Source organism: Danio rerio, chromosome 13 (genome assembly GCF_052040795.2).
Source record: "Danio rerio strain M-AB ecotype USA chromosome 13, GRCz13ab, whole genome shotgun sequence".
Classification (NCBI taxonomy): domain Eukaryota; kingdom Metazoa; phylum Chordata; class Actinopteri; order Cypriniformes; family Danionidae; genus Danio; species Danio rerio.
In genome coordinates, this window is record NC_141033.1 from 8,057,501 (window position 1) to 8,072,943 (window position 15,443).

General features: G+C 37.3%; 1 protein-coding gene across 20 annotated transcripts in view; it reads left to right on the forward strand.

Moving 5' to 3' along the window:
- Positions 1-15,443, forward strand: part of gbf1 (golgi brefeldin A resistant guanine nucleotide exchange factor 1) — a 167,139-nt gene that overhangs the window by 120,320 nt on the left and 31,376 nt on the right. For all 20 annotated transcript variants that reach the window (XR_015505573.1, XR_015505574.1, XR_015505572.1 and 17 more), the window contains 6 exons: positions 1-82; positions 194-396; positions 4,514-4,637; positions 5,350-5,475; positions 10,041-10,123; positions 13,814-14,050. The exon at positions 1-82 is cut by the window's left edge and continues 7 nt beyond it. Coding sequence is in view for 11 of the 20 variants with exons in the window: in XM_087278781.1 (XP_087134907.1) it covers positions 1-82; positions 194-396; positions 4,514-4,637; positions 5,350-5,475; positions 10,041-10,123; positions 13,814-14,050 (855 nt within the window). In the remaining 9 variants the exon portion in view is untranslated. The remainder of the gene's footprint in view (positions 83-193; positions 397-4,513; positions 4,638-5,349; positions 5,476-10,040; positions 10,124-13,813; positions 14,051-15,443) is intronic.

Sequence of the window (15,443 nt, forward strand, 5' to 3'; positions counted from 1 at the left end):
GAAAATCTCGAAGAAGCCTCATCGTTTCTCCAGCTATCTTCCAGACTCTCAGGAACTTCTGGAAATCAAGAACAAGAAGAAGGTGAGCACACTTCAATCTGCATGTGTCTGCATTTTACATTTGTGAATATTAAAACCTCTTCAATGGAATAACATTGGTTTATTAATTATTTTTATTAATTGTACTCCGAAGCTTCTGATCACGGGTACAGAACAGTTCAATCAGAAGCCAAAGAAAGGCATTCAGACCCTGCAGGAGAAAGGCCTGCTCAGTAGCCCCATGGATAATAACGAAGTAGCCCAATGGCTGAGAGAAAACCCCCGTCTGGACAAGAAGATGATTGGAGAGTTCATCAGCGATCGCAGGAATACTGACCTGCTGGACAGTTTTGTCAAGTAAATCTTTTCTTTCTAACATGTGATTTAATGTAAGAATTAGGTTAGCTGAATATAACCAACTCAAACCATCATTTGAGGATAAAGTTACTTTGAAGAAAGAAGTCAATTATATTGTGTAAAATAAATGAAGCCAATTTTAGGACTGTAAATTATTGTGTACACTCAAATGTATGCTGATGTAAATAAGAAGATTTCACTGTACAATTTAAAAAAAGCATCACAATAAAAAAATTTTAATTTACAGTATTTATTTTAAAGCGATACTTCTTTTAAAAACCTAAATTCGCTTGTATTTTCATACCCAAAAGACTTTCATTCAACGTTGTAAAACACAAATCAAGATTGTTTGAATGAAACCTGAGAAATTTCTGTTAGTAGTGGAGGTTTTTTTCTAAATAATTTTGACAGTTTAAAACTAGCTTTAAGTCCTCTAAACACAATTATGTTATATAATGAACAGAATTGGTTTGTTTTTTTCCAGTCTTACTGTCCTTATTGTCTCTTTTGACCAATTTTAAAAATATTTATAACACTTTACAAAAAGGCTTTGTTGGTTAATGTATTTACTGACACGAACTAATAAGAATAAATAAACCAGTAAATAAAGCATTTATTGATCATAGTTCAACTCTAGTCCAACAATATAAAACTAATAATAAATGACTAGAATTAACAAAGATGAATAAAAGCTAATCTGTTATTCATTGTTTAATTAAATTAGAACAAATTTAAAAAATAATAATAACAATATGTATGTTTTCTTACTTTATCGCAAATTAAACAGTTAAAATGCAAACACATACAACAATGTTACACTCACTAAGTGCAACTGCTTCGTATGCTTAGAAAATGTATATACGTAAAGCAACTCTTAAGATGATTAGGCGTGCACTACATTTTTGAAAAGGAATGATGTTCCAGGATAAACATAGACGTTATTACAGAATCGCATTGTACTAAGTAAGATCACACACACACTCCGAAATATAGACCCAATCCCAATTCCTCCCCTTTCCTGTGAAGGGATAGGAGGTGTCCTAATTCTTTTAAGCTTGAAGGCATAGGGCTAAGAGGAAGGGCTAAATACCCCTTAAATGGAGATTTTTCAGGACAACACTCAAAACCAAGGGGTATGAAAATTTCTCCGAATACACCATCTGCAACAGCAGCATAGCTGCACACAGAAGTCAGGAGATCTACAAATGAGTATTTTTGTCATTATTATGAATTTTTACAACAAACAAGCATATGTTTTAGTACATTCATAACTGCATTCGTGTTTTACCATAATCCTTTAAAAAAAAGCCAAAATAAAAACCTTATTAATCCATAATAATAACTCTTGTATAGTAGTTCCACAATATTTTATCACTCGATGACACTTGAATACCCTTTAAGAAAACTCTAGCCCATGGAAATTACCTTTTTACAGTGTCTGCTAGTTAGCATGGAAAAAATTACAGTAGAGTATGCATTTATTTACGTTTCAACTGACAAAGGTATCGAAATAATGAACTATACTCTCTTTTGTTTTTTGGCACCCTTTTTAAAGATTATCCAGCACAACAGTACCGCATTAAAAGGGTGGAGCTAGACTCTCTGCTGAACACTTGGTTTAGTGGGAATCATCAAAAGTGTGTGCAAAACATGAAGTGCCATTTTATATATACAACACAATAATAAAACAATGGCAAAGCAAAGCAATGAATCCTGCTCTAACAGATTTTGTTGTCATCTTGTGACAACAGTCTGGCATATGGATGCAACGGTTAACCGATTTGACTAAAAACCATGCTTTAATTCGTCATGGTTAATTAATCGTAAAGGCTGCTCAACACCGTGTTTCTGCACAGAACAAAACTGCTGCAACTAAACACAGTGATGTTAATTGTGCGCTAGTTTAAAGTTACGAGCTTGTACACCGAGGCTAATACCTACACACAAGACTATGGCTGAGGCTGTTAACTAAGGCTCATTCACATATTGTGTCTTTTGGGCAGGCAAGTTTGTTATTTCCAATCGAAGTGTGTGGCTTGCGCGCAGGGCCGGAGTGGTACTCCTTTTCAGCCCTGGAGTTTCAACCATTAGACCGGCCCACCTCAGTTCACGACTGACTATATTAAAATAAGGTCATTGCCAATTCAGTTTCTAATTACACAATCACGTCTTTTTCAAGAAAACAGCTGCTTTAGAACTTTAAATGTTAACCAACCCTACAGTTTTATGTCTTAACAATAAAAATGAAAAAAAAAATAATAATAATAATAATAAAATAAAAGAATTACTCAGGTGAGGATCGAACACGTCGTAACGCAACGTGCTGACCACTGGACCACAATTACACTTGTGTGGCCGGAATGATAGTTACATCATCATTACCCTGCAGACTGCATTTTGCTCATGGGGCTGCGAGACAATAAATAAGAAGAGCGGAGCTGTTGCAAAATAATGAATAAAAAGAGTGAGGCTATGGTCAAATAAATAAATAAATAAATGAAAAAAAGTGCGACTGCTGAGAGTGCAGCTAAAAACACCGGCCCTCTCGGCCAAAAAACAGACTGGCCCACCAGGAACTCTCCCGGTCCTCCCGATTGGCCAATCTGGGCCTGCTTGCATGCAAATATTGGGAGTGAAGAATGCCCCGAGGGCACCGTGAGTCATGTGACAAGAACTGGACCAATCAGCTTCATACTTTGTATAGAATATACAGAAAAGAAAAAATACAAAATGAAAAATACCAAACAATTTTGTAAAATATTTGATCAAAAATCTCTTTCAGACATAGGTTCAGCAGCCTTTGACTAAATTTGTTCTCTTAAAAAGGGAAAATACTTTTATAACTAATATGCAGCTTACATTTACATTAGAAAAATACAACTTTAAATTTTTTCTTATTTATTTATTTCATTTATTAATTCATTGTTTTGTCATTTATTTTAGGTATAAAATCATTAATTCTGTTTAAGTACCAAAAACTTTTTTCCACTTATTTTTAAGTCCAAAAATAAATGTTTTTTTTTTTTTTTTTTCTGCTCTAGTAATTGGTTGAGCCGCAATAAATAACCCTTATAAGTAGTTACTTACTGGCCCGATTGGGACAGTGCTGCCCTGTCAACATTGAATTTGTCTGTGACTATTTATCAATTGCGTGCATTTTAAGTTTGTGCTTTTAAGTCTTTAAACACTACCTTCTCTGTGACGTCATAACCACCATATTGCTTTCCGGTTCCTATTATCTGTATTGAGCATTCTATATTTTTCCATAACCTGGTAACAACCAGCAAAGCGAAGAAAATGCAACATGGCGGCAGCATCAAATTCTAAGGCTAAAAAAAATATCTGTTTCTAATGTTTTGGAAGCAGACATTTACGTGTGAACTATGCAAAAAAAATAAAAAATTAAGTGATGTTTTGCACAGTTTGCCGTCAGTTTCACAATTCAGCCACCCGTTGTTAAATAATTTCAAACCGCAATAAAATACATCCACATTTTCCATACTGCTCTTTTTGTTTGCATAACATTTTTATTTACATTTTTTTAAGTTTTAAAATTCTAGATTCACAGACTTTAATTTTCACACAATATTTAAAATATGTGGCTAAAAAAATAGCTATTAGCTTCCCTTTCTTTTTTAGTGGGGCTATTGAACATTTTGGCAGGGCAAGTAAAAATCTGAACCACTGGCCCGATCGGACGAGTAGAAAAAATCCTTAGCGTTGAACCCTGATATATATGATTTTCTAAAGTAGTAGTGTTTTGAAATTGATGAATGCATAATAATCATAATCAGTATAACCATGAAACCGTGAGTATTCCTTAGACTTTAATCATACAACCAAACTCTATAATCATTGCATCCCTAATCTGGCATACACCATAGCTCAGTAGAAACAAGGCATTAGATTTGCTGGGTCTGTTAACTCAGTTGAGTTGATTGTCCTTTCAACATTCACCAACACAACCCTAGTTTAACACCTGAAATGAAATACTGTCCTTTAGCTTTGGATGTTCTTCTCACTGTAAATTACTAGCAGCCTCAAAGTGACTGTCAGTTTGGAGTTTGAGATAATTATGCCTTAAGTGGTTTTAATGCCATCTCTGTCTCTTCCTCAGCACGTTCACCTTCCAGGGTCTGCGCATAGACGAGGCCCTCCGCTTGTATCTGGAGGCTTTCCGTCTTCCTGGCGAAGCGCCTGTCATTCATCGACTTTTGGAAACCTTCACTGACAACTGGCATGTAAGTCAGCTGCCACACGCATACACAAGCATGGGCTGGCAGGGACTGAAGTGAATATATATATATATACACACTCTGGAGCGGGAACACACACATATACTCTTTAAATAGGTAGTAGGTTCGCTGCAGTCACAGACACAAGCATTCTTACAGTTCTTCCATTACCACACTCCAAGGCAATCCTGGCCACCAACTGGCCCCATCATCAGGTAATTAGGGACAGTGGAATAGCTCTTGGGATCAAGGACAGGGTCATTAGTCACGCAGGTAATCGGGGAAGAGGAAAATGTTGCACCGGGAAGTGAGACACATCCATCCGCCCCGCAGAAAGCAGCTCAGGCGATCCGAGGACATATCCAACAGGCTCACTTATGTGCTTATTAAAAGCGGTGCTCTCTGAGTGACCTGGAAAGTATTCGTAGTAATTTCTTTTCTTAGTCGCCATTCTCGATCTCTACGAATGAGCTCATGTGATTATGCCACACAGACGCGCGGGTCGCGCCCTCCCCGATGGCAATGTATCGAAACTGGAAGGGATTCAGTTTCTGACATTTACACTTGCAGGAGATCCCTGAGGAATTACCGTGCCCTTTTATATTTTTCTTGTGGCGAATGATTTGAGTCTGTAAAGATAAGTGTACATATTAGGTGATTTGATCATGCTATTCTTGCACTCAGAGTCAGGTATATGGCCTTGTTCTTTTGTGTGCAGAAAGTGAACGGTAATCCCTTCCAGACAAATGACGCTGGCTTCGCCCTGGCTTACGCCGTGATCATGTTAAACACCGATCAGCACAACCATAACGTTCGAAAGCAGAACATCCCCATGACTTTGGAGGTGAGTGACGCATGTTCCTTCTACAGATGCAGAAAAAGATCACATGTTCAGAGCTACAGACGCAATCTCTGTGTCAGATCAGTTTCAGCTATATGACTTAACAGTATAAGATAAGTGTATTACGTGTTTTTCTTGTAAGTGTGTTATGAAACTAGATTGCCTAGATTTACCACACATAAAGATTACTGTTATGTAGCCATGCCTCACTTCTAACTACAAAGAAGAACTACAAAAACATGCTGTGAACCTCACCAAATCCAATTCATTTCACAACAGAAATATAGAGAAAAGGCTTACATTTTGTGGTTTTGCTTTTTTGGGAGGGGGTTTGTGGTTTCATGGAAACCTCGTATAAAAATTCAAATTTCATAACCATGATTACAACCAATTAAGGAACAAGATAGATGGATGGATAGATAGAAAAATGTATTGTTAGTACTGTTGTTGATGTTTAAAAATCTTTACAATAACCTTAAAAAAAGTGACTATAAAATTACTTCCATTGTTGGCAAAGAATTTAAAAAAGGGTATACAGTAAGCAGAGATCAGAACCAGCTCCAAGTGGGTGGGACTTGAGCTCCAAGTGGGCTCAACACATTTCGTTTATTTAATGTCTTGTAAATGACACATAGTCCACCCTGTTGTGTTTTATGAATTATATCCACACCTAAACCCAACCTCACAGTAACCTGTTGTGTTTTATTAACATCTATACCTACACAACCCCTAAACCCAACTACACAGTATCATATTGTGTTTTATTAACATATGCACCTATCCAACCCTTAAACCTAACTGCACAGTCACCTGTTGGGTTTTATTAACATCTACATCTACACATACCCAACCCCTAAACCCAACTACACAGTATCCTGTTGGGTTTTATTAACATCTACATCTACACATACCCAACCCCTAAACCCAACTACACAGTATCCTGTTGTGTTTTATTAACATCTACACCTACCTAACCCAACCTCATTCACCTGTTGGGTTTTATTAACATCTACTCCTACTTAACCCCTAAACCCAACTACACAGTATCATGTTGTGTTTTTTTAACATCTGCACCGATCCAACCCTTAAACCCAACTACACAGTCACCTGTTGGGTTTTATTAACATCTACACTTACCTCAACTTCTAAACCCAACTTCATTCACCTCTTGAGTTTTATTAATATCTACACCTAACTCAACCCTAACCCAGCCTCACAGTAACCTGTTGTGTTTTATTAATCTCTTCTACACCTACCCCAAGCCCTAAACCCAACTACACAGTATCCTGTTGTGTTTTATTAACATTTACACCTACCTCAACTTCTACACCCAACCTCATTCACCTGTTGGGTTTTATTAACATCTACACCTACCTCAACCCTAAACCCAGCCTCACAATAACCTGTTGTGTTTTATTAATCTCTTCTACACCTACCCCAACCTTAAACCCAGCCTCACTGTAACCTGTTGTGTTTTATTAACATTCACACCTACCTCAACCTCTAAACCCAACCTCATTCACCTGTTGGGTTTTATTAACATCTACACCTACCTCAACCCTAAACCCAGCGTCACAGTAAACTGTTGTGTTTTATCAACGTCTTCTACACCTACCTCAACCCTAACCCAGCCTCACAGTAAACTGTTATGTTTTATTAACATTCACACCTACCCCAACCCTAAACCCAGCCTCACAGTAAACTGTTGTGTTTTATTAACATTCACACCTACCTCAACCTCTAAACCCAACCTCATTCACCTGTTGGGTTTTATTAACATCTACACCTACCTCAACCCTAAACCCAGCCTCACAGTAACCTGTTGTGTTTTATCAAAAAACATTTTAGATTTACAGTTCTTTAAGGTATTCTAAACAAAAAATGTATATCACAGTACTTACAGTACAAAAATACCAAATAGTACCTCTTTTTTGTTCATAATAGAAATACATTTCACATGACCACCAAATTAACATATTAAAATGATTTCTGAAGTGTCATTGTGAACAGGAGTAATGGCTGCTAAAATCTACATTACAATGAATGAAAAAAAAAGATTTTTTAATTAATAAAAATAGAATTGGTTACTTTCTATTTAATGATTAGATGTGTGTTTTATACAGAGCTCATCACATAATGATTACACCCCTCGCAAATCTTTTACTTAGATTTATATATATTATTATAGATGCTTCACAATATTATATTTGTGCATATACATTAGATTAATCAGCACTGAAGCCAAATCTAAAGCTAATCTAACAAGATTGTGATAACAATTCAAAAATTAGTAGCCCAAATTTATGTTAGGGTAAAATATTAAGTAAAAAAAAAAATGTATACACTCTTAGAAATAAAGGTACGCGAGCTGTCACTGGGGTGGTACCTTTTCGAAATGTACATATTTGTACTTATAGGGTCCTTTTTAATACCTCAAGGGTACATATAATGGCTCGTTTCCTCTGACTGGTACAGTACGGTTCGGTACTGGTCACCTTTATCAGGTTTGCGTTTCCACTAGCAAGGGTACCCTTTTGGTGGGCGTGGTGTATGACAAAGTTTCAGTCGACGTCATTCTCGCTCGAGAAAATGTCTACAATAAAGCTGCACAGGTCACTCACATATCATATGAAAAGCACTTCTCACAAAACAGACGCTTTACACACAAACACTTCTGTATGAATGTTTATTACTAACATTTCTATGAACATGAGTTGATTATAACTGCAGATCAATGATCAAATAGCCTACTGTAACGTCTGCAATTATTTAAAAAAATAAATAAATGAACATTTATGAACACATACAGACCCTTACAGTCCTAGATATGTTACCAACTGCAGAATAAGCACACACAGCATACATTTTGTCCTTAATTAGGTTCAAAACAACACAAAGTATAGCCTACAGTCAGAGCAGACCTCTCATCTGCGTCTGTAATCTTCAGCAGCACATGAAGCCTCTGTTAGAGAGTCATTCCATCATTCCCAGTTCATATTAGTCCAAAAGGTGATGATAAAAATTAAAACAAGGCAGTTTGTTCACGTTTGCTGAAGAAATAACGTGCTCCTTGGCTTCCCCTTTTTTTCCGCGCTCCACTCTCGCGTTTGTCCCATTTCTTTCTGAATGTGTCATTCTCGCGTTTGTCAGCTTCTCACAGGATCGAGTTTCCAAAGCTTGTCAATAATCAAGCGCACGTTATTATCATCAGCTCAAGAAGTTTGTTATTTCAGATATAGACACGCGGCGAGCGCAAGTAATCTCTCGCTGTGTATTTCAAACATGGCGGGTCCTTTGTTTACATTCTGGCTTGTTGCGTAAGTGAATGACGTATCTCTGTTAACCAATAGCGTTCAGCTGTGCGTCTAGCTCCGCCTTTTAGTACCCTTTCTTGTGTTTGGGACCCTTTTGAAAGGGTGCTGAAAAAGTGGTACGGTTTGGTTCGGTACGCCTTTTGACAGTGGAAACAGCCATAAAAGCGTACCAAACCGAACTGTACCGTACCACTCAGTGGAAACGGGCCATTAGTACCTAAAAAGTACCAAAGTATACCTCTTGAAATGTTTAGGTACTAATATATACCTTTGAGGTAACAATATATGCCCTTTAAGTACAAATATGTTCTTTTAAAAAGCTACCACCCCAGTGGTACAGCTCTTCTACCTTTATTTCTGAGTGTGTACAGCGCAGAAAACAAGAGAAACAAACAGTTTGCAATTTTTTTTTTAATTAATTTGTATTATCTTTCTATTTCTAATGATGTATGGTAATTTAAATATTAGTTTAATAAATATATACCTTTAATAAATCTGTTTTGTTCAAATGCAACAAAATACAAAAAAAAAGAAATGTGTAACGTGTGGCTGCGGCTGCTTGCATCTTTTCTTCAGCACCCACTGACACCTTGAGTTTTCCATGCGTTAGCACCAGATCCATTTAAACAGATGATCACAGAAACCTTCAGTGTTGTAAAGGAATACAGGGAGCAGTGGGAATGGTAATCAGCAGGTATTCAGTCTGAGCACAGAGGGGATCAGAGGTGGAGAAGTGAAAGGGGAGCAGCAGGAGACGCGGCGGGACTGGGCTTTTGGCAGACGGCGCGTCCAGCTGTCTTGTCTCTGTGTCAGCTAGCATTTGTGTGTGTGTGTTTGTGTGTGTGTGTGTGTGTGTGTGTGTGCGTCTACTCCCTCTCTCCAGCCATGGAAAATGCAGTCCTGGAAAGACCCTCTGTTTACTCCTCTGTTTATTTCTCCTTCTGTTCATCCCTCTCTCGGGGGGAGGAAGCTCAGGTTTCCCTTGCTTTACCTGCCATTAAGAAAGTATGCAGTAAAACAGTGGCCTAACGCCATCACTCAGCAGCGGACGTCTGTGTGTTTATTTGAGCTGAGCTTGGCCTTAGACCAGCCTGCTTAACACTAACACCTATTAAGTGACACCAGCAGTAATAAACCGAGACCAATTATTGGATTTGAAAGGCGATAGTTGGAGGATGTCGCCGTAATTGGATGGAATGAAGGCATTTTAATCAGTTTCCTCCTCCTGTTTGTTGTTTTATTTTATTTTCCCAGCAATTCAAGAAGAATCTCAAAGGTGTGAACGGAGGAAATGACTTTGATCAAGATATGCTGGAAGACATCTACAATGCCATCAAGTTAGTGCTCATTGTCTTGTTGTTCTCTTGCAGTTGTTGCTCTTTCTAATGCATAAAATGGGGGAGATGTTTATTACAATACATTTTTTCACTGATAAGTTTTTGTATGAAATAAAATTCTTTGTGAATAAAACCATGCTTATACAGACCCCCTAGTTTTTCACAATTTTTTTATTTTTCGCTAAAAATTGACTGATTTATTTTTGGTAATTCCCAGATATTTGCAGACAATTTTGCAATTACAAAAAAAAATAAAATAAATAAAAATAACTGAATCTGATTGGCTGATAGCTGTGCGATATTTTGCCAGTAACAACACTGCCCACGTACAGCAAGCAACAAGCAGAGACCCTACAGTTTGACAAATATTACTGTTGTTAGATAACAAAATGTATTTTTGAGGCTTTTTTAGTGGAGAATGTAGTTGTTTAGATTGCAACTATGCAGTTTATTTGCAAGAATAGTGCCTATTTTAAAATATTTACAATTTCTGAGAGCTCGTCAGCGACCAAAGACGGTTGACGTTGTCTATCCACAAGATGGCGCCAGAACCGCGTAAAGCCTGATTTATAATTCTGCGTCAGGTGACCGGCGTAACTCACGGCGCATGCAACGCGCGTGGCTGTGCATTTATACTTCTGCGCGCTGTCTCTGTTGGTCTGCATTAACACTTCCGAAACGCTAGTTGGCAGTGAGGTGTAAATGTTCCTCTGTGTCGAGTTTCTTCGCTGCTTTTTTGCTTTTCCTGAACACTTCCGGGATGTACAAGTGGCTCAAACTTGCTCATTTTGAGGCAGGAACCGGCGGACGTGCAACAACTTTAACTATGAGGTAAACACAAAACAAAACTTTCCATCCGGAGCTCCTTCACAGGACTCCACACTTGTAAACAAATGCTCGCGCCATTCGCGCGGCTCTCGGTCCCGCCCAGACTCGTCAGCGCTACCAAGCCGACTAATCACAGAGCTTGCGCTACGCGTCGTTGCGACGTGTAGTTACATTTTTTGAGAGGTGCACGTCAGTGACGGCCACGGCGAAGGGCTATGCATCAGTGCCGTAGCATACGCCGGTGTTTGACGCAGAAGTATAAATCAATAAGCCTTAATAAGCCCTTGCTCAGTGTGTTATTTTAAATGCGAATAAAAAGCTGAAAAACGGAAGCCTCGTGGTTTTTAAAGGTGAACCGGATAGTCAATAACAAGCTGCAAATAAGAAGCTAGATTCAGCCTTGTCCTTTCTTATTGCAAACACAACAGCATTCTGGTGTGAAATCTCTGTAGTCGGATGGCATTTCATTTCACGTTCAGCCTTATAATCTTAAAATGTGAGCAAAATTTGCTGTTTTGTCATCACCTTAAGGGGTCACACACCAGAAGCGCCGCTTCACATTAAGCCATAGAGAATCATTCAAATACTAGCTCTAAAGTGACACTGGTGAATTAGTAGCGGCTTCTGCTGTTCTGACGTCAACTGCAGATGTGAATAAATGGTGGAAGAAAGTAGTTCCTAATTCAAAAGGGTTTTAGACTCTCTGTGTTTGATTGCCAACGCACGCCTCCCACCAGTGCTAATATACAGCCATAGCACACTGCTACGAGTGTGATATTGGTCATATATATATATATATATATATATATATATATATATATATATATATATATATATATATGATGCAAAAGCCGCTAACTTTTTTGTGACCCACGCCAAGGGGTTGGGGTGTCCTAATTCTCTTTAGCTTGAAGGCGTAGGGCTAAGGGGAAGGGATGAATAGCCCTTCGAATGAAGATTTTTCAGGACCACACTCAAAACAAAGGGGTAAGAAAATTTCCCAGAATACACAAGCCACAGCGGCAGCATTGTTGAACGCGAAAGTAAGGTATAACAAACAAGCATATGTTTTAATATATTCATAACCACGTTCGTGTTTTACCATCATGCTTTAAAAAAATTAAAAAAAATACGCCAAAAAAAAAAAACGCCAAAAAAAAAAAAAAAGTAAAATACAAAAATAGAATTAGGATGGGCCCTAAGTGAATGTTTTGTGCACATAGTACACCATCAACAAATAGATTTGCTTCTAATCATCCAAATTTCAGCGCATTCAGAAATAATAGTTTGTTGGCATAAGCCGCTAAACGGCGCTTGCCTTTGACAGCAAAAGCCGCTATATCCCGAGAACCAATTAGAAGCGTGAATCGAATCATATGTTTTCAATGTAGCAGCGCGCTGATAAGCCGGCTTTATGAGACTGTTTTATTGCGCCTTTGATTTTAAAAGATGAAGTTTGATGAACTGGATGAGCCTGTCCAACTGTCAGTGAATGGCAAATGAAAACATCCCTTATTTCAAAACTCTGCATTATAAGCAAAAGTAAACACAATGTATAATTGTAGCATGCATTTTTTACGTTTGCAGCGGCGCTACTTTGAATAAGTCCGATTCACTATAGTTACATTAAACAGCAACTTCATTTCACGAAAGACAAAGTTAAGATGACGTTTTTTCATCCCGCATGGATGCTATGAGGATAAAGAAGAGATCAAAAAGAGACCTAGATCTTGAGTATAGTGAGGATGAATAAACGACAGCTTCTGATCCTCTTTTTTTTGCACAGTAGGCCTACCCTGTGCTTTATTTGCTAATGCAAGCTGTTTTAAAAGATAAATATGGTGTATAAAACTATGCATTATTTATATTACTTCAAGAAATTATTTTTTTTTTTATTAATGGACAATTCACAGATATTTATATTTCACAATGTTTTTACACTACATCATTTGAATTAACAAGCTTGTTTACATTGTTCTACTTGCATTAAATCCAAATCCCAAATATTAAAACTTATAACAGATAGTTAAGATTTAAATAATGTCCATTTTAATGCAATTAATGCACTTGACAGATTTCATTCATTCAATTTCCTTCCGCTTAGTTGCTTGTTTATCAGGGGTTACCACAGTGGAATGAACCGCCATTTACTTGACAGATGTCTTGACAAATACTTGACAAATTTTAGGTGGTTTGTGTAATGTGTTTTATGTTTGGTAACATAATCTGTAATTGCATATTGTGATTTTCAACTATTCACACTGTCTTGTTCCAATAAGTGGATTTAGAGGTTTTTGGCATAAAAAGCAGAAGTGGATTAAACTGGATTTGACGCAAAATTTACCTTGTTAAAAACCAAAGAATTTTCTAAAGTGACATTTATGTAAAAAAGCTATTTTATTTAGTGGCTAATAACCTTATCATTACATATAAAATAAAATGAAACTTCTAAACCTAATCAGAGGAGCCTGATGTAAAATGCGCATTTACAAGAGAAGAGGTCTGATGGATTTGGATTTTTGTACCTAACTCTTTATATACACTAGCATCCAACATTTTGTGACCAAAAGTGACTTTTGTCAAGTGTAAATAAACTTCCTTAATTAAAAGGAATTATTTAATATATACAGTAAAGAATTTACTTAAATTTCTGACCAACTGATTGCATGTTTGCTAAAAAGTATTAGTTTCTGTATTTGTATGCAAGTAAGTACCAAAAAAAGTCCTGTTGAGCTCTGTTTATTTATGTGTTCTAAACCTCCCGCCTTTGGTCTATAAGTGTGCGGATATAATAGCTCTTGCTAATGATGTATACAATGGCTCAGATGGGATAAGCGGAGATAAACGTATGTGGTCCTGCAGGAACGAGGAGATTGTGATGCCGGACGAGCAGACGGGGCTGGTGAAGGAGAACTATGTTTGGAGCGTTCTGCTGCACAGAGGAGCCTCCGCTGAAGGGATGTTCCTGCATGTGCCGGACGGCAGTTATGACCGTGACCTCTTCTCCATGACCTGGGGACCCACCATTGCCGCCCTCTCCTATGTTTTCGACAAGAGCCTGGATGATACTATTATCGAGAAGGCTATTGCTGGCTTTAGGTAAGACCTGCAGATTAGAGTTCGAATCAAGTCCTTTAAATTGATGTGAAATTTTGAAAGTTGATCAAGCATGCATGTCATTAACTTGCATTGATTTGATGTGTATGCAGCCTACAAACAAAACATACAACAGACACACCACATTTTTTTGTTGTTGTTTGACGTTCTCTAAACCGAAACATGAAGAGAGGGTGGGATGTAGCTCCCATCCGTTTTTATAAACAGCCAATAACATTTTGTTTCATCACAGCCCTGCCATTGAGAATGGTTGAGCACAAGCAAATCAAATGTGAAGTTTCTTAAAGGGGGCGGGGCATGTGAGATACTAATAAGCATTTGATTGGTTATGATTTAAAGAAAAACTAAAGTGAATAAAACTGTTGCTCCATTTATGCGGAAGTGACAAGCGTTATTTGTTTATATTAGTTTTATATCTTCCTAACCTCAAAATTTAGTAAAAATCATTATCTGATTATTTAACTTCATTTTGCAACTCAAAGAGGGTATTTTCAACTGCATGGAGCACAATTAACCAAGAAACATCCTGACTTCTGCCAGAAAATGGTTAAAAACAGTAATTTTCCTTCAACCTTTATACATTCTTTTACAGGGAAATGATTATTTAATTGTTTTACAATTATAGTTTTTTTTTTCATTAAAAACGTAATAATAAAAATAGTGTTGTTTTTCATAAATATAAAACTACAAAAAGTACGGATAAGAGAACCATTAAAGTACTGAACCGATAAGTGGTATCGATAAAAGTAGTAATAACTGAAGTCATTGCGTCAAACAACAAAAAACAAGGTCAAGAATCTTGGTGTGACTCTGGAGTCAGATCTGAGTTTCAATGGTCATGTCAAAGCAGTTAGTAAATCAGCATACTATCATCTCAAAAATATTGCAAGAGTTAGATGCTTTGAGTCCAGTGAAGACTTGGAGAACCTTGTTCATGCTTTTATCAGCAGCAGGGTGGATTACTATAATGGCGTCCTCACGGGCCTTCCCAAAAAGACAGTCACACAGTTACAGCTCATCCAGACCACTGCAACGCTGTACAGATATGCTCACTGAATAAAACCTAACAGATCACTCAGATCTATAGGATCATATAAACTAGAAATTCCAATAGTTCAGTCAAAGCAGGGTGAATCGGCTTTCAGCTACTGTGCCCCTCGATGCTGGAAATGATCAGATGTGCTCCAACATTAGGCTGATTCAAATCAAGGCTGAAAACACATCTGTTTAGCTGTGCCTTTACTGAATGAGCACTGTGCTATGTCCCACAGATCGCACTATTAAAGTTTTTTCTTCTTTTTCATTCTTTTATAACCTGTTTAAACACAAATCCTTATTTGTCATTATCTGTTTTTTTTTTAACCATTTTTATTAT